Raw genomic sequence first — 23,592 nt, forward strand, 5'->3', positions numbered from 1 at the left:
TAAACGATTCATGTCCACATGATCTTAAAGGAAACAGGATTTATCAGACAAATCAACCATCTTTCATTACTCCAATGTCCAGTTCCAAAGGAACGCAAAGTTTTACGACATCTGTAGGAAAAATAAATCTTTGCTTTTTGTAGCCTTATGGTTTACAATTTGTTCAAAATCGGCAACAGACGGCAATAGGGCTTGAACCATTGATCTTCTAAATACTAGTCCAAATCCTTAACCACTGAACTATCACAGGAAATTAATTGGAAGGTCACATTTAGTCAAAAGAAGTTAATGGAAAGACCCACTTAACATCCTCCAACCCCAGAATAAATTCCATTTCAGCAGGCCTCTACAATAATCAGTGACATTTGAATAATCAATACACTGCTAGGAATTAACACAGCCTACATGCCATGTGCTAAACCTAACAAATATTAATAGGTAATAGAGCAGGATATCGTTAAATTATTTATTGCTATCATAATGACGTGCCTAAGATTGGCATAAAAACATTCATCAAAATTAGCAAAGGGTGACTGATCGTCCACTGTTGATCCTATAATTAGCAATGTAAAAAAGACCAAAGGGCTCATTAGCAGAAAGATAAACGTGCATGAGTGCATTAGTGTCAGCAGGAAACACAGTGAAGCAGCTGGTGAAAGACTGGCTGGGATCAGGTGGCACAGGTGAGCAGGTGTTTGTACTCAAATCGGGGTCACTCAGTGTGTGTGTGTGTGGTCAAGGATCAGTGATCCTAAGAAAAGCGTGTGTCTGCAGATGTCATCACTACTAGCCATCACACAAACCACAGTTTTGCTAATAAACTATTTCATCTGATATAGTTTAACAACAATAAATATGATACAAATACAGGATCAATAAAAAAACAAAACATGCTAGATTGGTATTTTATTGACACAGGCTGACTTCTGCAAAACATTAACAAAATGAACAATACAAAAAATTACTTGTTGCTTATTATTTTATTTTATTTTTTATTAATTAAAAGCTATCCTTTATTTGACTTTAAAAAACTGAATCTTACACAGGTAAAAAACATATTTTCATAAGTCTGCACCATAATTGTACCTACATTCAGTACTATGTGCAGCATCCCTTTGCTAAAATAACACCTCAGAGTCTTATCCAAGAATACTTAGTAAGACTGGAGAACACATGGCAAGTGACTCAAGACCACTGCTCCATACAGAATCTCTCTAGAAATGTGCAATTTAACTTTTTAATTAAATATAACTGAATTCTCTGATCTCTCAGAGAACCGCTGTTTCACCTCATTTATACCAAAGGCTGACCATTTAAGCATTCTAATCTAAATCTAATCATTCAGGTAAACATAAAATATAAATGTTAAACTGCACATCATTTCTGTGTGTGCCAACAATTGTGGCTTACATAGATTAAAGATTTTTTTACAATAAGATTTAGATTTTTTTTTAATTCTACTTATACAGAGTTTTTCGTAAATACTTTGCATACGGCTATACATATTTTTCCATAACATTTATTCAAGGGGTGAATAGTTGCTTACAAATATTTTAAATGTCAGAAAGGTCTCTTCAAATTTTATATTCAATAGACATTTCCCAGAGGAGGAAACCAAATTAATTTAAGAGGACAGTTTGGACACCCTACAAACTTCATAACAGAAGATGAATAAATGAGGTGGCTGAAAGAGCCAACCACAAAAAAACACACACAGCCAGGCATTCCCAAATTTGGCAGCATCTGCCAGGCTAAAGAGCAGGATGAGAGTGTCCGGCATGCTGAAGCATGTAAACAAGGGCATAGCTAACAGAAGAACACACACAGTACAGTTTTATTAGTAAGAAGCTTTTTAAAAAGACCTACAAAATAGGTAGTGTTGTGTGTAAGAATTCTTAGCACGGATGAAATGGCCAGTAGCCTAAAAGCTGAGGTAAGATCTGCTGTCTCATATTAAAGACAAAAATAAAACAAAGAAATGAGAGCAATTCTGAAGATTTCCAATTAAGGAGTGTGTATGATTCCTGGATTGTGGCATGTATGGGAGGTGTCTCAAAGCCCTTATCAGCTTTACAGTAGTGTTTACACAGACAGGGCACTGTGCATGAGGACACTCCACTCTCTCACCAGTCCCTAGAGCAGGAGACCAAGAGTGTGAGAGCAAAAGAATATGCCACACATTCCCAATCTGCACTTAACCCAAAATGACCAACTAAGAGGAAACAACATTCCTATGAGGAAAATGTTCTTGGTTTATTTTAAACCATGTATTTTTTGCAGTAAATCAGCTAAATGCTTCTGTTCTTTGGCATGACCCTGATCTCCTTCTATTTTCTCAAAATAATCTTATGATTATCTACAATTTTTCCTTTTTTCCTTTGCTTTATAAAGTACGCAACAGACTCTACAAAAACTCAGAACAATATTTTCCACCACATTCCCTTTACTTTATTTACAGCTTTCTAAACACAGAATCAACACAAATACATCAGCCCACTGACAAATTAAGCCTGGACTATTGCGCAGCAATAACTGCAATGCCATAAAGGGCCAGATGTATGAAATACAAAGAATAAAAATAGGAAACAGATAGATCAAGATAGTCATAAAAGAACATTTGTGAGAATGACTGTTTCTGTACATGTAGGGTCAGTAATTCCACTTCAGTAGGAGCACAATGAATGTAAAGAAAACAGAACAAGAGAGGAAGCAGAAAAAAAGTAACTAATTTCCCCTTAGAACAGCAGCATTGATCATCTGCCTCAAATGCAAAACTATGCCCTAACAGAAGTGAACAACCAGCAACACTACCAATGCTGCACAGACACGCACAATGAAAACACGTGTTATTTCCATTATTATTGTATGTTTGAATATTCAAACTCATGCTTGCTTACTTAAATTGGTGTTATAGTTCTTTTCTTATTCACGTATGAAAAAACTATTTATTTAAAAATGCATATATCTAAATAGAACTAGCTGTTGAAATAGCCAACTCTAATACCTTTGGAGGCTTATGTCATGCAAATGCTGCATTACTTCCCCTGAAAAAAAAAAAAAAAAGAGGAAGTGGTGTACCACTTCTGACACATGTGGTTTGAGAATGACACACTCAATTTGTTTTTGAGAAATAACTGAACTGTGATTTTTACAAATCCAGAAATTAAGCCTTTTAAAAGTGCTCGATAGCTGATGATTAATTAGTAATTGCATTTACGAATATAACCTTATATATTCTTCCTGGGGTGGCACAGAGGTCTATAACACTAGCCCACAACAAATAAGACCCGGGATTAAATTTTAGCGGTATTGGCTGGCGTGGAGTCTACACAGACATGATTGGCTTTGTCTGAAGGGATGGATTGGCACCCTGTTCATTCCTGCCGCGACCCTAACCAGAATAAAGTGGTTGATGAAAATGAATCAAATGTCCTTCCTGTTGACATTATGCCATATACACACACTTGACAAAAAATTATTCTTAATATCTATTATTAAAATGAATGATGACTAAAAGACAAAGGGTTCTTTGGGAAATACAACAAATAATAGAGCTACCAACAAAACAATTATAAATCATTCTTACTGATGAAAGTCTTGGTTGACAATTATTACAGGTTTGAACAAGTTATTGGTTTATAAGCTGGGGCACTGGGCAAGCAAAATGTGTCTGTTGCACAGAACCACAATACATCATCATAAATAAGAAGAAGGAAAAAAGCAGTAAGCCTGTGCAGTTCTCCTTGACAAGGTAAGGGGTGGTGTATGCATCAAGGGAATTGCAATTGGGAATGGGAACAACTAGATTGGGGGAAAAGGGAGAAAATTTCCCACAAAAATATATGGAAATTATTATAAGAGACAAACAGAGACGTCGCATTAAACATGCATATTAAATAAAAACTTGTTTAGCAGAAGCAAAGCGATACAGAGCAGGACTTTGTTAATGTTGATTGACAGGACAAAATGCTAGTGATTGCCTTAGCAGCTTACTGAGTAACTTGTCCTCTGGGCAAGTATATTTACAAAACTGGACACAATACCTGGATACAAAATCACCCTGTCCACCCTTGCTACAATACAACAGCAAAGTAATTTGATTCTGGACAAACTGAAGAAATAAACTGATGCTAAAAGTTACCTTTGCATATGCTCAAAAAATGTTTAATTGTGGAAGAGTATCATGATTAGCTTAAATAATAACAATATTAAGCTAAATACATCAAACAAGAAATTCTACACAAATATAATTTTAACACAACGAAATAAGGAGTAAAAGTTATTTGTTGCAAAAGGAACATACTTCAGTTAATGCTTAATATTACCCAAAACAACCAGAGTCCTTACCACAACATCTCCCCACGGTTCTATTAGAAAACGTGCAGCTAAATCAATATTGATGTCACATATGTGTCACAACAACAGAGATTAAACAGCTGTACAATAAAGCCACAACTTCAAATCAAAAAATGACTTCCTCTGGACAGGTCATTAAGCCTTAATGCATTTCATCTCTTCATTACCCACAATCCTGCTTCTCAAAGCTAATCTGGCACAAAAGCTGTGCATAAACTATATAAAGAATACCGTGGCTCCACTTGGTCATGATGGTCAGTGTAATGAGGTTATAGGGCTGTGAGCTGTGCAGGTTGGGGAGGTACAGTCTTTGAGTGCTCTTTCTCTCCCATAAAGACACTAGGGCTAAAGGACTGTTCATTCCTGAGAAAACTCCCGGCATTTCAAGACAGGGGACACACTCACAGACCCTGCACAGCTGCAGCTCACCACACCCCAGCTCAGCATTCCTCTCACTGCCTCCAGTTTCTCTCACAACATTTCTCACTTTAATCAAAGTTGCTTTTTCACACATTTATCCAAAACCTTTGGCCCATGCATTTAAACTTAAACCAAGCTCCATGAACCAGTTGCTATTTTAAACTGGAAATGACTATAAAGTTGCCAATTGCACCACTTAACACAAGAGCTTACATCTGCTGTGTCTATATCTGTCAGTAATGGAAAAGAAAGTACATTTTAATTGAGTTTTTTGGTCCTCTGTAAATGAAAAAGTTTTGAATCTCTTTAACATTCATAACAAAATGACTTCATTGCACTGTGTAACAGGGATTACTTACAATGTGATGCAAGTTTAGGTTTACTCAAACATCACAGAAATATTTATTCAGGAATTATTTAACTAGTTAAACAAGCTCTGAACTTTGAACTTGGGCACCAAATGCATTGTGTGTAAAGTTATTGGAAACATCAGAACCTCACATTAAGCTATTTATAACTACATCTCACCAACTGAACATGTCGTCTTGGGGAACATACTACAGCTGTATGATTACTAATGTATCTTGAGCTTATTCCAAGGCACTTTAGAAAAAAATATCCCCTTAAACAGAAATGTCAGAATGGGCTGCGCACTTCTTCAGTGACTGGCGACTTCAAATAAACCTGAGGCTTTAAATTCCTAAAAATTCCTGTTGTAGAAAACCACAAAATTCCAAACATGTTTTTTTGGACAATTCTCAGAAGCCTGTCTGACGAAGCATGAACCAGCTTTTACACGATTTAAGATTGTAATCACCATTTTGGTAAACAGACTTGTCCGGAAAAGACTGTTTAGCACAATTCTAGAGACGTAGAGTGTGCAAGCTCCACACAGTACAAATCTGCTTGGATGCAGCAGCATACAATTAACAGCCCAGAATAGATCAACTGCACTGAAGTTACATCTGAGTATCTGTGTGCCTCAAAACATAATCTCTAAATGAAAGATCTTCACACAGAAATGCTAATCCATCTTAGATTATGTAGATCCATAAAATCTCAGCTGATTCAGACAATCCACATTACACTAAAGCTTTAGTGTACAATTATGTTAATGCAGCTAACTGGACCTTACAAAAGACAATACTACACCCAGCTGTCTGGGAAAAAAATCTTGCTTTAGGCCACAATGTTTGTGGTTATTTGTAAATGTTACAATGTCTAGGTAAAGTTTACATGTAACTTCTATTTACCTTGGTTGGTCAGAACCACCTACAAGTCTTACCTGTGGACATAGTGAAGCTGATGCACAGAGTCAATGGCCAGCACCATCTCAGCCAAGTAGAATCGGGCCATGTCTTCAGGCAAGCGATCTTCGAACTTACTCAGCAATGTCAGGAGATCACCGCCCACATAGTAATCCATTACCAGATACTGAAAGAAACAGGCATACCAGGAGCTGTATTATATTAGTGTCTGACTATTAAAATTAACACCTATTGTTCATGTTACTGAGCAACCTGTACTTGTATATCCCACTCACCTGCTCTTATTTGCAGTAGAGGTGGCATTAGTAAAAGATTTACATAACAAAACACACAGGTCTTACGGCACGACAGGTCATACACAGCAAGATTTTGTCATATTTAAACTTTAGTATTTATATTATTAGGGCCATATGATTCTTGTACTATTCAAAACAGCAGACAGAATGGCTGAAATTTGTCTGAATGTCTAAAAACTGACAGATGTGTGCATTGGTATGCAAGTCATTTGCAGAGTTACAATCCTTCTCATTTATTTAAACTTTTTTAGAAGACAATGATTTTTTTACTGAATTAATGTCGAGGCACCTTTTAAAACAGGCCTTTGTAAGTATCTACCACAAATTACATCAGCAAATTTGTCTAGGTTTGCAATGGGCATGGTTTCAGTTGTAATAATATTAAAGTGATTTTAGTTTTAGTCATTTTAGTTAATGGTTCAACTATAATAACAGAGCTAATCTGTGCAGTGCTTTTGTCTTATATAGCTGCATGTGCACACCCACTAACTAACAAGACACATTTGCTGACCTTGAGGCATAAAATTAACAAAAATAACACAGCCAAAACTAATGATAAAACTGATGAAAAAGAAAAGTTATTCTGTTGGGTCTTTATTCTATAGGTTAATTTTGCTTTACTCAAAAAGAGTACATTTACATAACATTTGTTAAATTTAGCAGACGCTTTTATCCAAAGCAACGTATAATTTTTATTGGCTATGATCCAACCTTTTGATTACTAGTCCAGTCCCTAACCATTGAGCTACCACTGAACTAGAGTGCAACAAAGATAAAGGCAATTTCATTCATTTTTTGCTTGATTACATATAAATAAATGTAGTTTTGCCATTATTAAAATCATGTAATGTACATCATTATATGTATTAAAAATCATATAAAATGTTTTGTTTTAAAGAAATTAGGCACATTTACAAACGAAAACATTTAAATGATCAACAATTTACTCATCAAATAAATGCCCAGTAGAAAAAAAAAAACTCGAAGTGAAGTTTGCATGGTAGTTTGAGTTTGAGGTAGCTGAGCAATTTTTTATTACAGGTGCTACAAAGCATGACTACAATGCTGACATTTCCTGGACTGCTTTTACTACTGGATGTAATACAGTGCAGTGACATTCCTGTCAAACTGTGTTTTTCTTTCTAGTTTCCAACCAGGAAACACAGTTGTGCATTAACTTGTGTGTTTAAACAGGATTATACAACATTCAACAATGGTTTTTATAATTAAACAGTCCAAGACATCACTGTACTTACAAAAGAATACACATTTTATAGAGTCCTGTATTATGGTACTGATTTGAATAAAATCTTCTTACACCAAGGTGTTAACACAACCAACAAATCCTTGTATAAACAATGTTGTTGTAAAATGCCTCCATTTCTCAACTCACCAAAAAGTTGTCATCCTGAAAGGCATAGTGTAGTGTTGTGATCCACTGGCTGTCCCCATTCACCAGAACATCTCGCTCCTCCCGGAAGCATGCAGTCTAAAAACAAACCAGAGCGTATAGAGGCATCATTTCTGGAGAAATCTATGTGACCTATAAATTCCAACACATTCAGTATACAGCTGCAATAGCAGCAAATGATATCTACCTCAGCTCTTTTTAGCATCTCCCATTTATTAAGAATCTTCATGGCAAACACTTTGTCTGCATTCTTCACTTTCACGACTGCTACCTGGAATATACAAACAGGGAGCAAAAAGCTTGGTACATTATAGCCAGACAAATCTAAACATAGAATTTATTTACTTACCTTTTTTTAACTAAAAAGAAACCCAATACAAAAAAAACATTAGCCTGTGTGTCCAGTTTTTTGATGAAAAAAAAATAAAATCCAAAAAAGCATCAAATGAGCAAAAACAGTAGGTCATGCTAGTTTTAAACACATTGTATTGCATTTGATTTTAAGGAGCATTACAGTCCAAAATACATTCATTTTTATAAAAGGCTTTAGACAACAATAAAATTTGGATGGAGAGAAAATGTTGCTAGTTAAATGTTTATATATTAAAAAAATTACAAGATGGAACGTTTTTTTAAAGATTTAATTGCGTTTCACAGCTGTAGAGTCAGTATTTAGGAATGGTACTTGACCTAAAGTTACCCCAAAAAGACTTTCAGATGTGGTTGGGAAAACGACAACACATAAATCAAAGCACAAATGTAAGAACAAATCCATGTAGGGGGTTTTAACGACGAATCCTGCAAAAGATTAACATTAGGTTTATTTAAACAGTAAAACAGCTACAGTTGAGCTATAATTTAGTGCAAATAAAAAGATGTGTGGTATGCAAAAGGCGACGTTATACACATTTTGCATTGGATAACAAGTATAATAGAGATTAATTGGGACACCCACAATGAAGTTTCAAACAAAAACCTTTTCTGTTTTTTTTTATGCTTAAGCACAACAGACTACATGTCATCTTTTTTTTCTACCAATTAGTTAACTACATTTTGCAAGCTTGGCTGCCATGAAAATACCTGTGTTATAGTAGTCCACTGCGGTACATTGATTAGATTTATACACAGAAATAAAAATCATTAAATTAAAGTTGCTAAAACATAACATCTCAAAAACGTTGTTGCAACAGTCATTAGAAAAAAAGATGCCGCACCAACAGCCCATCTGTATTGCAAAACTTGAAATAGGTTAATAAAGTGGAAAAAAGTAAAAGAAATGTGTATTCATTTAAGTTATTTACCCATCTTAGCCCAAGACAGATTACATTTGTATACAAAAAAAGTGTGTGCTTACCTCTCCGAATGCTCCTCGGCCAATTACTTTTAAAATTTCAAAGTCCTCCTTATGCAGTCGCATCTGCTTTACTTTAGATGTAAAAGGTTTAGCTAGAATGAGATAAAATAATTATCATGTAGCTAATTGTAAAAAGACGAACACCCATCATTTTACCATATTATGCATTTACATTTACTAAGCAATAACGGGTAAAACATTTCTTAAGTAATTCCATTGTTATTATGGCAAAAATAATCAATTTCAGACAAAAAGCAAGTTAAGCATAATGATTTTTTCACCAAATTCAAAAAGGGAATTCAAATAGAACAATGGGTATGACTTAAACACCTGAAATTAATCATTAGAAGGGGTACCCACATACTTTTGGCCATATAAAGTATTAAAGAATATGGCTCAGTATTACTACAGAATTTAAAATTATGAGTAGAAGTCGGAGGACATGAAACAATTACCATATCCTATGCATCCAGATAAAACTGTATGGGGAAAGTCTCAAATAAAAAACTATTGTTACATGGAATTTCCTTTTGGCACATTTACTGTTGAACCACAGAGGTGGACAACATTTGAAAGCTAGCTCACTGGGTTTTAATCTAAAATAATTGCCAGAATATTTATATTTAAACAAGTCTAGTAAATGAGATACTTAAAAAACGTAAATACTTAATACTTAAGGAAACTTAAATAATGTATTTTATCAGTTTAGTATTAACCAACGCTTCTTTTTGTCAAAATATCATTGGCTATATATATGCACTGTTTCAATGATCATTTTTGTCCCATCTTAACTTTATTTCAAATGCACACTTGTTTAATTTGTGGATCTATAGTGGATGAGTCCTCACAGGTGCAAGAAAATAATGCAAGATTCAACCTTTACCTCTGCCTGGAAAAATGTACATGAGCCCAGGTAATTTATAACGTTTATGTTCAAATTATTAGTTGCTTAAAACTGGTGCTGGTGATAAAATATGACATGCTAATAACATGACAATTTAGAGACCAGAAAGTACAGTTCCTTGGCAAATACTTTACTCAAAATATTGCACTAAATTAATGAAAAACAATCATGGCTTAAAATACAGCAAATTACAAATTCATGAGAAATGAATTCAGTATAGCCTGAGGTTTAAAAACAAATCAAATCACAATGGCTAGCTACAGATCTGCAAATACATGGATACATACATACATATCAAGCATATCATTAAACACTTTGTAGTCAGACTGTGTTATTTTATATAAAATAAGAAAACATACACCTAGGTTGCCATCCAACATGACACCATATAAAGTCAAAGGAACATAGGAAGAGTAAAACAACTTCCACAGAGGGTAAAAAAAATCTCTCAAAAGCCAGAGTGACAAATGCAAATGTTACAAAATTGAATAGAGAAGTCAGTCTACAATTAAACCCTTTCAGCTCATTTTTCATTTCTCTTTATTAATACCAATACATTTGCACACTTTAAATAAACATTCACACCAAAGTATAAAAAAACCAGCATCAATGCATACAGTTGCAGTGTACTGTAAACCCAACCCCACTCACCTTAAAAGGTATTATGGTGATGGGTACATAACTGAATAAAAATGTATAACAAGTCTTGGTAATTAAAGAAAAACATTTATGGATGCATAAAAGCAATTTTGATCACATAAGTTGACAATTTTGAGTTAACAAATAACCATGTGCACCATCATTCACCCCTCAGTGGAACATCATTCTGCCTTGATAACCTCTAATAAGTGATTATGGCAAATGCTAGCAAGTTTCTGACAGCTCTCTTGTAAAATGGTCATTCATTCTTCTCAAGCAAAAGCTTTCAGCTCATTAAGGTTTTAAAGTTTTTGTGCTGCAGCTGCTTTCTTTCCAAAGATTTATGGGATTTAAACCTGGGAACTGTTTGTTCATTTGTTTATTAGGATTTTAACGTCATGTTTTACACTTTGGTTACATTCATGACAGGAATGGTAGTTACTCATTACACAAGGTTCATCAGTTCACAAGGTTATATCGAACACAGTCCTGGACAATTTTGTATCTCCAATTCACCTCACTTGCATGTCTTTGGACTGTGGGAGGATACCGGAGCACCCGGAGGAAACCCATGTGGACACGGGGAGAACATGCAAACTGCACACAGAAAGGACCCGGACCACCCCACCTGGGGATCGAACCCAGGACCTTCTTACTGTGAGGTGACCGTGTTACCCACTTAGCCGCCCTACCTGGGAACTGAGAAGACCACTCCAGGCTATTCCAGGACTGATTCCTAAAACAAGTTTTGGTTGACTTTAGTGTGCTTGCAGTGTTTCCTCTAGAATTTTTTTAGCAGCGGTGGCAGGCACCATCCATGCTGCAGCAGAAAACATCCCCACATCAATACTCCATGCTTGACCGAAGAGATAGTGTTCTTCTGGTCATAAGCCTGCCTTTCTTGAAGCAGACAATGCATATGGCCTTGTAAAGTCTGGCTTTGCTTGTTAAGTAATCATCTTATGGTTGCTACTGGCATATTAGTCTCAACCTTCATCAAGTCATGCTGTAAGTCCTAATGGGGTTGCTAAGATCTCTGGATTAATTTTTGGGCTTTCTGCCACAGTCAGGCAGGTTTGCAGCTGTGCCATAAGTTTAGAAGTTCCAAACAATACTCTCAATCATGTCTCTAAGAATGTTTAAGGTCGTGGAAATCTTTAAATACCAATCGACTTTGGGGTGTAATGAAATGAGCTCTCCTCCCAGTGCATGTTATAGCTTCTTATTTTTTTTACCATGGTTGCAACACACAAACACTTGAATCACTGGGTGGTCTTTATATAACCTCACAGCTGTAGTAAATTAAGGGTTAATATTAAATTACAATGGTTTAATCAGGTTGCAACCCAAATTTAGGTCATACAGTCTAGCATGTTTTAAGATCAGCAATATGACACGAGCGTTGACATTGCAGTGCCTTCCTGAAAGTCCAGATAATGTCAGGGGCTGTTCACTAAGTCAGAATTTTACATTTAACAAATGTTAATAAAAAAAAAACAAGTTATAAATACTATAAAAAAAAGATAGTCTGCAATGCATCTGTGAGAACTACACAAACATAACTTAAAATAAGTCTAAAATAAATCTCTATCCACAATCAGTAATTGTGTGATAACCAAAGAATGTAAGACATTTAAGTTTATATCGGAATTATATTTTTATTTTGTATAAAAAAAAAATCAATTAATTTTACAAATTTAAAATGACCGGTCAGTTTGTATTTAAAAAATACATACTAGTGCCTTTTTCATAAATGACTTCGCTGACAATAACCTGTAGGCTTTTACCAAGGAGTCATATTTTTTTAAGATAAACAAATTGGAAAGTTTCTGAGCACTTTTAAACTCAAGACAATGCATCACCTACGTCTAGTTAATCATGACAAATTATCTCTAAAACACATGACTATCACAGTCATGACAGTCATGCCAAATCTAGCTAACAGATGGGCTGCATGTTCCAGCTTGCACCGGGACACTCCTTAATTTTAGGCTATAGGTTAATAGTGCTGTGAGAAATATCCAACATATTTTAAGTTGTTTTCAGGAAACAGACACATTTCTTTAATCAGGTGGTATATACAGCAACACATCATATTCTCTTTAACCACTTTGCTGTTATGCTCCTACACTGACAATAAAACTTCATTGCAAACAAACTTAGTCCTTCAAAGCTAATATTTTGTATGTGCTCCATTTTTGCTTGTTGTCACTTGACTTCGGTTTAAATGCAGACTAATGGTGCTCAAAGAATTTAAAAGTGTAACCACTGATCCACTATATGCATTAACTCAAAGATCATTTGTGCAGCAGAATATTGACAATGTTATTGCTGTAATAAAATAAAAAATATGTATTTTGAATTTGCAGCACATTGCAGATACAAGATGGATATACCAACAACATACCTCATAAATATTATATATCCAAATGGCTTAAAGAAATCTATTGCAAATGTATTGATTGAAATATGTCTTACTGACATTTTTATGCTGTAAAAGTCTTTTATATTAACTGACAAGATATAGACTATCTAAAAGAGTCAAGTCTACTGATCAGTTGTACAGCCCAGTAAACAAAGGTTGTTTATATAAAACTGTACTTTTTTTGCATTTTCCAGACTAACTTCGTGCTGGTAAATCCTAGATAGTAGATGGTAGATTTTTTTTAACAAATGGTTTTGTTATATATACAAACACTAAAGTAAAGCTGCGATACAGATATTATTATCCCTTGCATATTACAAGCACTCGTAATTTAGGTATTGTAATGGATATTTTGCATTAACGATTAACATTGTGTAGTCATTCAATAGGGTAACTTAAAACATAAACACATACAATTCCAAAAGTGTCAACAATGTACTTACCCCAGTCCAGAAACTCTATTACATATTTCTCCCTGCGAAGAGGTGAGTTATTGCACTCATCAAAAAGACAGATGAGGACATCCAAAAGCGTTTCGACGCTGAAACACTGTCCATTGGACTGGACAGGGCCATCCAGGAACAATGTCTCAAGCTTTTTCAAACGAACTTCCCCCGACATGATTTAAATGAGGATCGTGATTCCTGTCTCAAACGAAATTTGGCAGAATATACTTAAAAACTTATGGCATTAAAAGCGGATGGTCGTCTGTCTAAACGGTTAGCTACGTTCCATAATAAAACAATTCATTATCCCATTTATCCACAAAGCCAAATCATTGTGTTATGATTGTTAGCAGTTTCAGCTAACATTAGACTTCTTTGCTTGTTTTTTCCCCAAGTGAATACTTTTACTACATTGTTCCTTTTGACCGTTAAATTAAAGACACGCAAGTCGACAGAAAAACGCTTGTTTATAAGCAAATGAGACCAACTGAACGTAGAGCGTGTAGAAAGAAGTCGCGTTACAAAGAGCTGAACTGAGAAATGTAAACACGCTTTACCAATAAAAGGTCATTGCTTGTTAAAATAGCAGTGATTGTTTAAAATAATAATGTATTCAGTTTCGAAATCTGTATGGTCAGGAAGAATTAAAATTGCAGTGATGACAACCAGCTAACGTTAGCAAACCCTGCAGAGTCCGATGCTAAGTAGCTAACTCGTAAACTAAGCACTAGCTGACTAAAAAAACTTGCTATAGCGACGCATGTTACTACAACACCACCATCATTTGCTTTAACTATATTCACAACAACTTTAGCGAATATTAGACTAACCCCGAAGTAATTTCTTAAGTAGCTACTGACACAAAAAGACAGGTTAGTTAGCCAATAGCACTACAATCCATGTTAGCTAGCCAACTTGACACAACTTCAAAAAATTCCAGCTGCCTCTTTGTGACAGACGGCACGCACAGTCCATAATACTAATGACTTTATACACACGTTCTTTCCACAGTTAAATGTCGCCGGAATCAATGTTAATTATAGTCCATGTGTCTCATCGCGCTATAGGAGAGGAAAGCTCCCCCAAATCCCAGCCTCTCCCCTCCGCGACCTCCGCCAACCCAGCAGCCGTCCTACTGTATTCAGGGAATGCTGCTGCAGCAGGAAAAGGCTCAATCCCATTCCACTCGCCTTTGGATACATAGTGCACTACATAGAGTGTAAACTTCACAGCTAATGTAGTGCACTTATATAGGATGTAGAGAGTAATTTGAAATACCGCCAAAAGAGAATTCCACACCAACATGGCGACAAAGGCACAACAGCTGTTTTGTTTTATGAGGAAATTCAGAGATGCTGAACGTGGGTACTTTTATTGATAATTTTGAATTTTGTTAGGAAACAAGGATTTCTTCTATATGCCAGTTAATTGGTTATTTAAACACAGAAACAAGCCTTTATACTATAATTTCACTACATTTCCATTTACTACTAAGGTACAATGAAGATGACCAATACATTAAAAACATTAACAAGGTGACCTAAAAAGTCGCTGGGTCACCAAAACAGTTTCTAAAAACTGGAGTTATAGAAATGTAACCTATATAATATAGCATATTATTTAAATATATATATATATAAACCATTTAGTGATCCTTACTTTGTCATCCTGAAAGTGGCCACTAAGCTCGAGTAGATGATTGATATACAGTATACAGGTCCTTCTCAAAAAATTAGCATATTGTGATAAAGTTCATTATTTTCCATAATGTAATGATAAAAATTAAACTTTCATATATTTTAGATTCATTGCACACCAACTGAAATATTTCAGGTCTTTTATTGTTTTAATACTGATGATTTTGGCATACAGCTCATGAAAACCCAAAATTCTCAAAAAATTAGCATATTTCATCCGACCAATAAAAGAAAAGTGTTTTTAATACAAAAAAAGTCAACCTTCAAATAATTATGTTCAGTTATGCACTCAATACTTGGTCGGGAATCCTTTTGCAGAAATGACTGCTTCAATGCGGCGTGGCATGGAGGCAATCAGCCTGTGGCACTGCTGAGGTGTTATGGAGGCCCAGGATGCTTCGATAGCGGCCTTAAGCTCATCCAGAGTGTTGGGTCTTGTGTCTCTCAACTTTCTCTTCACAATATCCCACAGATTCTCTATGGGGTTCAAGTCAGGAGAGTTGGCAGGCCAATTGAGCACAGTAATACCATGGTCAGTAAATCATTCACCAGTGGTTTTGGCACTGTGAGCAGGTGCCAGGTCGTGCTGAAAAATGAAATCTTCATCTCCATAAAGCTTTTCAGCAGATGGAAGCTCCAAAATCTCCTGATAGCTAGCTGCATTGACCCTGCCCTTGATAAAACACAGTGGACCAACACCAGCAGCTGACATGGCACCCCAGACCATCACTGACTGTGGGTACTTGACACTGGACTTCAGGCATTTTGGCATTTCCTTCTCCCCAGTCTTCCTCCAGACTCTGGCACCTTGATTTCCGAATGACATGCAAAATTTGCTTTCATCCGAAAACAGTACTTTGGACCACTGAGCAACAGTCCAGTGCTGCTGTTTCTGGTTCAAAAGTGGCTTGACCTGGGGAATGCGGCACCTGTAGCCCATTTCCTGCACACGCCTGTGCACGGTGGCTCTGGATGTTTCTACTCCAGACTCAGTCCACTGCTTCCGCAGGTCCCCCAAGGTCTGGAATCGGCCCTTCTCCACAATCTTCCTCAGGGTCCGGTCACCTCTTCTCGTTGTGCAGCGTTTTCTGCCACACTTTTTCCTTCCCACAGACTTCCCACTGAGGTGCCTTGATACAGCACTCTGGGAACAGCCTATTCGTTCAGAAATTTATTTCTGTGTCTTACCCTCTTGCTTGAGGGTGTCAATGATGGCCTTCTGGACAGCAGTCAGGTCAGCAGTCTTACCCATGATTGCAGTTTTGAGTAATGAACCAGGCTGGGAGTTTTTAAAAGCCTCAGGAATCTTTTGCAGGTGTTTAGAGTTAATTCGTTGATTCAGATGATTAGGTTAATAGCTCGTTTAGAGAACCTTTTCATGATATGCTAATTTTTTGAGATAGGAATTTTGGGTTTTCATGAGCTGTATGCCAAAATCATCAGTATTAAAACAATAAAAGACCTGAAATATTTCAGTTGGTGTGCAATGAATCTAAAATATATGAAAGTTTAATTTTTATCATTACATTATGGAAAATAATGAACTTTATCACAATATGCTAATTTTTTGAGAAGGACCTGTATATGAATTTGAAGTAATACTTCATTTAACTTCATGCTTTTAAAATGAATTCCCCTTCTTCTTCAAAGCATAACAGGTCCACTGACCATACATGATTCTTCTGACCATATTACTTTTAATCTGAGCTCACATGGATCTTTTCTCTACTCATTATCCAAAATCGAGTTTAACTGGGTCTGCCAAAGATGATTATAAATGCCACGGAGCATGGTAGGGTGTTAACTGCCACATGTACATAACTATCCGTGTGAATTAGCTGTCCATCAATAAACTCCTTTATTCAAACTTAATTTATACTTTTTGATTCAAAACAAGGATTTGGTTTAAATTCTATTAAAAAAATTAGCGTTTATAACAAATGATATAATATCTCTCTGAGTAAAAACCCATAGCAGTACATTAAAGTACCCCTATGCACAATTTGCACATTCTGCCATGTACATCTTATAAATCTTATATTATAGTATCACCCACCCGTTCCTACACCTATCTATCTTCGAACAACTGGGTGTGTATCGTTACTTTAACATTACTGTATAACATTATTCATTATATTAACAGTATGTAAAGATTATAAACACTGTGATTCTGTATAATGGCATACGTGCATGTATTAATATAAAATGATATAAAGACTGAAATTATAATTAGTTCAGCAGAGGCAGTGACCTAATCGAACCCAGGTCCTGTGTCGTCTATATATGCGAAAAAAAACACTTGGAACATAGAGAGAACATGCCAAAGCGTCAGTAATGAAAAGCAAGGACTGAATCCAAATCACCCAAACCCTACTGTTTAATAAGCAAATATTATAATTTGTTAAGACAATAACATAGACATGCTGTCACGCATGTTCGTTGTTAGTTGTGTATTAGCGCTACCTGCTGGTTACATTGCACATTTACAGGGGTCGCCTGGTTCGGTTTGTTTTAAATGCAAACCATAACATAAAACTGGTACGCAATTTTCGCTTGCAATAATATTTGTTTATTTAAATGGTGACAATCAATATTCCCAGTGTAAAAGAAAAAAGTGAATAGACTAGTATATGTTTAATCCAGAAGGTGAATATTGGGATTGCACAGGTTTAAATGGTCACGGCCTGATCGTCGACCTATTATTAATAGATCTATGTTGTAATGCTAATGAGCTTCATGCAAGTCGTCATTAACACATTGTCTAATGTGTTTATTGGGACTTATTGCGTTTTGATTAAAAGAAAAATAAGAAAGGAGCTATGTTTTCGTTGTTTTATCTCACCGAGCTATTGTTTTCCACCTGACGAAGAATCAGACAATTCCCACCTTTCTTCTAGATCATCTAACTGATCATCGAGTTGTGTAGATTACGCTACATAAATTTAAATAGTCTATTGCATTCCACAACCTATAGATTAGTCTATATAAAACACATTTAAAACACATTAAGCATCCAGGCAATACATATAAACCCAATAAACTAGATACACTAGATATACTTTAGTTGAGTAAGCATACTTTTTACTATGAATTTAAATAATCTAATATCTGTCTGTCTGTCTGTCTGTCTGAATGTAGACAAATCATGTTCCACCTAAGACTATTATAATTGTTTTCAAAAGCATGTTTTTAAGCATATAAGTATATACCTCACAAACCACTGGCCCAACAATGATATACTAAGCCAGTATTGCATACAGTACATTATTGTTTAGTGATAATGCATCACATTTTACATACATTAGTAATGTAAGTAATTGGTTTATAGTCACATCTAGTCTCTTTGGAGTGGACTGTTTCACAGGATCAGAATGGTTTATTTATCAGATGCAGCAGGAAATATGTTTGATGTTGGTGCCTTGTACACTGTTTAATGTCATGGTGTGACAGTGGCATTAAAATGTGTTAATTAAACAAATGATTACACCTGACATTAACACCATGATTCATTTAGTCTGAGATGTATTTTTTATGTTCAGATACATGGCAAACTCTATAAATAAGTGTACCAAGAAAAATTTTAACACAACTTTTAAAATGTGCAGTAATTAAAGTATGGAGATTGGAAAATTTGTAGCCAACATAAGAAAATATATGCCCTCTGTAATCAATTAAAATGTTAGACCACTGGCTTTTTGTGTAATTAGATTTGAATCAGTCAGGGAAATCATACCAGGCAGTGCAGTCTGTGTAATGAATTGCATGTCTAGTCAATAGTATTAACTGTTCAGTGGTGTATTTGGTTAGTTGTCTGACAGAAAATCTGTCATCAGACCATCCTGAGACCTGGGACGCTATCAGTGAACCTGTAAGCGAATACACAAGGCAGACTGTAGCCAACTTTAGGCCTCCCCTTTGTGGGACCAAAAAGGTTTGACTGATCTTACAGCAGAAAAAGATAATCACCCCTTTAAAAAATATTTTCCAATCCACATCTCAAGTGCTTAATCTCGCTGCATGCTTCTGTAGTAATAACATGATCCTTATAAGAAGTGAAATACTTCCAGAATTTTTACGTTTTTTAATTTTTATTTTATTATTTTTATATTTCATATTTTATTTTATTTTTTTAATTTATGTTCATGTAAATTTGTTTAACCAGAATCTGTTTAACAGAGACAGATAAAACAACAGATACAATTAAAACTACAAAAGCAAAAAGAAGAAATGATTTATAAGTCTGATTATGTTAAAACGTAGAACTACAGAGTATACATTGTGGACCTGTTGTTATTTGCACATGATACGCAGCTATACAGCGCATAAAAAAATATATTACAATATTTCATGTGAGAAAACAAAGTAACAATTAGCGAAGCGTCTTTGAAGTGGATCAGATCTTTAATGTCCCCCTCTTCGACCACCCCCACCCCCGAGGCTGTAAAGTAGTCTAGACGTGATAGAGAAGGTCCCGCTGTATAAAAGGCGGGTGCGAGTCTTAAACATTTACAGTTAACGAGCAGTCAACCTGTAGTGCACTCCGACATGCCGCTTCTCATCCACCTGCTTCTGTGCGCTACTCTCTTCTGCCTGACGCACACTTACTCTACTAACAACATGAAGGACGCAATTCTTGAAAAACTCGGACTTACAGAACTGCCCAACATCCAGAAGAGAGATCTGGAAAATCTGGTTGTGCCTTCTCACATCAGAAACAAGTATGTGTCCATGCTGAGGGTGCATCACGCTAGAAGGCGCAGATCGATGCCCAGTTTAGCGGGACTCCTGAGGCGCCTCCGTGGTAAAGCAGGTAAGTTCATGCTTTTAAACAAGTGTGTGTAGTCATGAAGATCTTTGTCTTTTACAAACAGATATGGAAATTCGATATTTTAGTCATCTACTTTAAATATTGGCATTAGGAAACACTTTATTAATTTATTAGTTTATTAATTTAACATTTAATTTACATTACCAAAAAGATTTAAAATTGTATTTAACTAAATTAGACATGTTCAGTTGTTGACAATCTTTTGTAAAAATGTTGGCACCTTGTTAACATTTCACAATTAGTTATTGTAAGCTTTACCTAGGGATAAGGAGATTTTTTTCTCTCAGTGAAATGTGTACTGGTTAATACTGAATCGTTTATATAATTATCTGGGGGCTACAGTAAAACAAAATGGTTAAAACAAAGTACTCAGCCGCTCAGGTGGCGCAGCGATAAAGTACGCTAGCTCACCAGAGTTGGGGTTTCGAATAAATCGTATCGAAGCTCAGCTCTGCCTTTCCGACTGGGTTGGGCAAGAACAACGATTGGCTGTTGTTCAGGGTTAGAGGGTAAAGAAAAGTCGGATCATAGGTCCTCATAACTGGTGAAACTGCGGCCCCTGCTGGCTGACTGATGGCGCCTGCGCAGGTCTGAGGAATAACGCTGGTGGGGGAATAACGCCTCCGAGCACAGTGCCCGTCAAGCGTATGAACTCGACTCGTGCAGGTGAAAAATGCACTATCTGTACTGACTATGCGTGCCGGAGGGGGCGCATGTAGGTTGGGAGGCGTCCTCAGTCAGCGGTGAAGGGTCGAATCAGTATAGAGGATACATTCAGGGTAAATTGGACACGACTAGACTGGGGGATAAAATTGGGGGGGGGGGAAGTGGGAAAAATAGTAAATAAAAATACAAACTTAAAAAAAACAACAACAAAGTACTCAAAGCAGGTGTATCTTACAACTGGAATCTTATAGATATTTAATGTATGCTCCTACATTTTCACAGATATATCAGGCGATACTGAAAATGTTGACATGACCAGACAGAGCCTGATGTTTGAGATGGAGACAAGGCTGCAGGAAAACAGTGAGGTGGCCATGGCAGAGCTCAAACTTTACCAGAGTGCCCCACATAAACTGCCTTTAGCAGAGAAAAAGAAACAAAGACCCATCCATCATGCCAGAGTGAGCATCTACTGGGTGTGCAGTGTCACAAATCACACATCACTGATAGACTCAAGGTAAGCACAACAGCTCTATCAAACAACCAAGCTTATTTAATATTAAAAACAGTAACTGTGGTGCCACCACGAATTTATACTTTGAACAACTTTAGAAAATTCTCCTACTTTTATGTTTGACAGGTTGGTGCCTTTGAACGAGGGTGGCTGGAGGAGCTTTGATGTTACTCAAGCAGTTCATTACTGGTCGAGGTCACACAGTAAAAACAACCCACTGAATTTGGAGGTCCGGATAGAAGGAGAAAGGCCTGGCAGGTACGCAGCTGAAATGGCAAAGACAGTCCAGTTTACAATGCAAAATATGGTGGAAAACAACCTTGACAAGAGTGCTGGGGCACCTGAGCTCATTCTACACAGCTTGAATTTAGATGAATATGGGTAAGTGGTATTCAACAGTTATTAATACTGAACAATAGCAATTACTGTATAAATATTTTGGTGTAGCTGTGCATTTACTAACAGCTTTATCTCAACAGGTCTCAGGGAGACTGCAAAGGACAATCTCAGGGTGAAAGTTCCACATGCTGCCGGGAGGAGTATTATATAAACTTTCGGGAACTGTCATGGGCACAGTACTGGATTTTGGAGCCTACCGGATACCAAGCTTTCCGCTGCGCAGGAGGATGTAAGCAGCCAAAGCGCAGTTATGGTTATGGGCCAAGAACCTGTTCAGTAGTGGAAAGTGCACCATTGCCTGTCATGTACCTGGTGAAAAAAGGAGACTATACACAAATCGAAGTAGCTGAATTCCCCAACATGATTGTTGAAAAGTGTGGATGCTCTATGGACATGCTTTCCACAGCATGAAAGAGCTCTCACTTATCAACTAAGCACTTGAAAAGTAATATGTATGATATTGTCCTGAATCACCTGTTTATTTTGCATTGTTAAGAAGCACTGTGTGATTTACCTACATATTTTGTGGAAATAAAGCAGTTTATGTTTTCATAGAATTATCAAATTTATTTAGTTTTGACAGCATGAAGCACCTGTATGTCCTTGATAGCATCATCATAATTAAATCAAATAGGTACAGTTGCTTAAAAAGGAATAAAGTTAAGCAGTTTTAAATTCAGAAATGAGTGAAACACTTCAGATTATTTAGGTGTGAATTAACAACACTCCACTACAATAGACATACTAATGTTTACATTTGCAGTCAACCACCCATTAACACATGATCGGATTCAAACAGAACATTTTACTTTGATGTTAGTACTGCATAAATCCTCCAGGTCTTGGAATCTACAAAACACTGCATGTGATGTGTTGGGATGTTATAAGCTACAATTAACATTTTAATAATTCCAAAAGTGTTTATTGAGGTTGATATTGAGATTGACTGGTCAGACCACTGACCAGTCAATCTCAAAGCTAAGCTCAAAGTCTTAATGGATCTTACTGTGCACAGGGTTACAGACTGTACAGTATATGGACACCCCTCTGAGTTCAGATGTGTGTGTGTTTAAACCATTCTGTTTTTCTGGTAAGACAGGATAATTGGGCTGCTGAGTAGGTATACATGAGCTCAATCTTTAAACTGTTAGAGACAATAATAACAGTATGTTTTAAACAAGGTATGCTACTGAACATTTGTTTGTTAATTGCTTTTTCAAAGGACCTGATTATGACTCCATATTAATTATGAACCGTTTAGAGAGAATAAGAGATGAATCATACAAACAGAAGTATGTTCATCCACTGCATTCATGGTGAGCAGTATAACAGTTAATCTCTAGTTAAGTTATAGTTTTATTATTTCTGACCAATAAAGAGCTCTTACTTTACGGTTTATAGATACTAATAAATTAGATGCTAGGACCGGCAATTATCAGAATAATTTGACAGAATTACAGAAAAATTAGCAGAATAAGTTCACTATTCATTTATTAACAAAAATGGTTTGTTAAGTAGTAGAGATTTCTGATTTAAAGTATGTCCATAGGCCACTTATCATTAAAAAAAACATTTGTTTATAAATAAACTGGGTGAGTAAGGATACCAGGTGTAGTAAATAAACAAAAATAAGGAATAAAACCACTTATGCCATCATTAAAAAATAAAGAGAAGTTTGCAGGACGTTGGATCTGGCCTGTGTAGTATTGACGGGCAGTGGTAGCTCAGCGGTTAAGGTACAGGACTAGTAATCAGAAGGTTGCTGGTTCAAGCCCCGCATCTGCCAGCTTGCCACTGTTGGGCCCTTGAGCAAGGCCCTCAACCCTCAATTGCTTGGAATGTATAATCTCAGTTGTAAGTCGCTTTGGATAAAGGCGTCTGCTAAATGCTGAAAATGCAAATGCAAATAGTATTGCGGTTTAACCAGCAGAGAGAACCGATGTGTCGGATAAATAAACGGTTCCGCGTC

General features: G+C 36.2%; 2 protein-coding genes across 3 annotated transcripts in view; one reads left to right on the forward strand and one right to left on the reverse strand.

Annotated features, from left to right (window-relative positions):
• The window catches only part of cdc42bpaa (CDC42 binding protein kinase alpha (DMPK-like) a), a 42,409-nt gene extending 28,408 nt beyond the window's left edge, over window positions 1-14,001 (reverse strand). For both annotated transcript variants that reach the window (XM_063008017.1, XM_063008018.1), the window contains exons 1-5: window positions 13,517-14,001; window positions 9,106-9,197; window positions 7,939-8,022; window positions 7,734-7,829; window positions 6,062-6,210 (exon numbers count right to left, since the gene is read on the reverse strand). In XM_063008017.1, coding sequence (XP_062864087.1) covers window positions 6,062-6,210; window positions 7,734-7,829; window positions 7,939-8,022; window positions 9,106-9,197; window positions 13,517-13,694 — 599 coding nt within the window. In that variant the 5' untranslated portion in view covers window positions 13,695-14,001. The remainder of the gene's footprint in view (window positions 1-6,061; window positions 6,211-7,733; window positions 7,830-7,938; window positions 8,023-9,105; window positions 9,198-13,516) is intronic.
• Window positions 14,002-19,699: 5,698 nt separating this feature from the next.
• lft2 (lefty2) lies at window positions 19,700-22,124 on the forward strand. Its single transcript, XM_063008019.1, has 4 exons — window positions 19,700-20,026; window positions 20,993-21,227; window positions 21,351-21,605; window positions 21,704-22,124. Exons 1-4 carry the CDS (start codon window positions 19,762-19,764, stop codon window positions 22,032-22,034), a joined length of 1,086 nt encoding a protein of 361 aa, XP_062864089.1. The 5' UTR covers window positions 19,700-19,761; the 3' UTR covers window positions 22,035-22,124.
• Window positions 22,125-23,592: the final 1,468 nt, after the last annotated feature.

This window comes from Trichomycterus rosablanca, chromosome 13 (assembly GCF_030014385.1).
Source record: "Trichomycterus rosablanca isolate fTriRos1 chromosome 13, fTriRos1.hap1, whole genome shotgun sequence".
Taxonomy (NCBI): Eukaryota; Metazoa; Chordata; class Actinopteri; order Siluriformes; family Trichomycteridae; genus Trichomycterus; species Trichomycterus rosablanca.

Coding starts and splice junctions, on each gene's coding strand:
- lft2 (XM_063008019.1), top strand. CDS start 19,762: ATGCCGCTTCTCATCCACCTGCTTCTGTGCGCTACTCTCTTCTGCCTG. Junction 20,027..20,992: donor GCGCCTCCGTGGTAAAGCAG/GTAAGTTCATGC, acceptor ACATTTTCACAG/ATATATCAGGCGATACTGAA. Junction 21,606..21,703: donor TTGAATTTAGATGAATATGG/GTAAGTGGTATT, acceptor TTATCTCAACAG/GTCTCAGGGAGACTGCAAAG.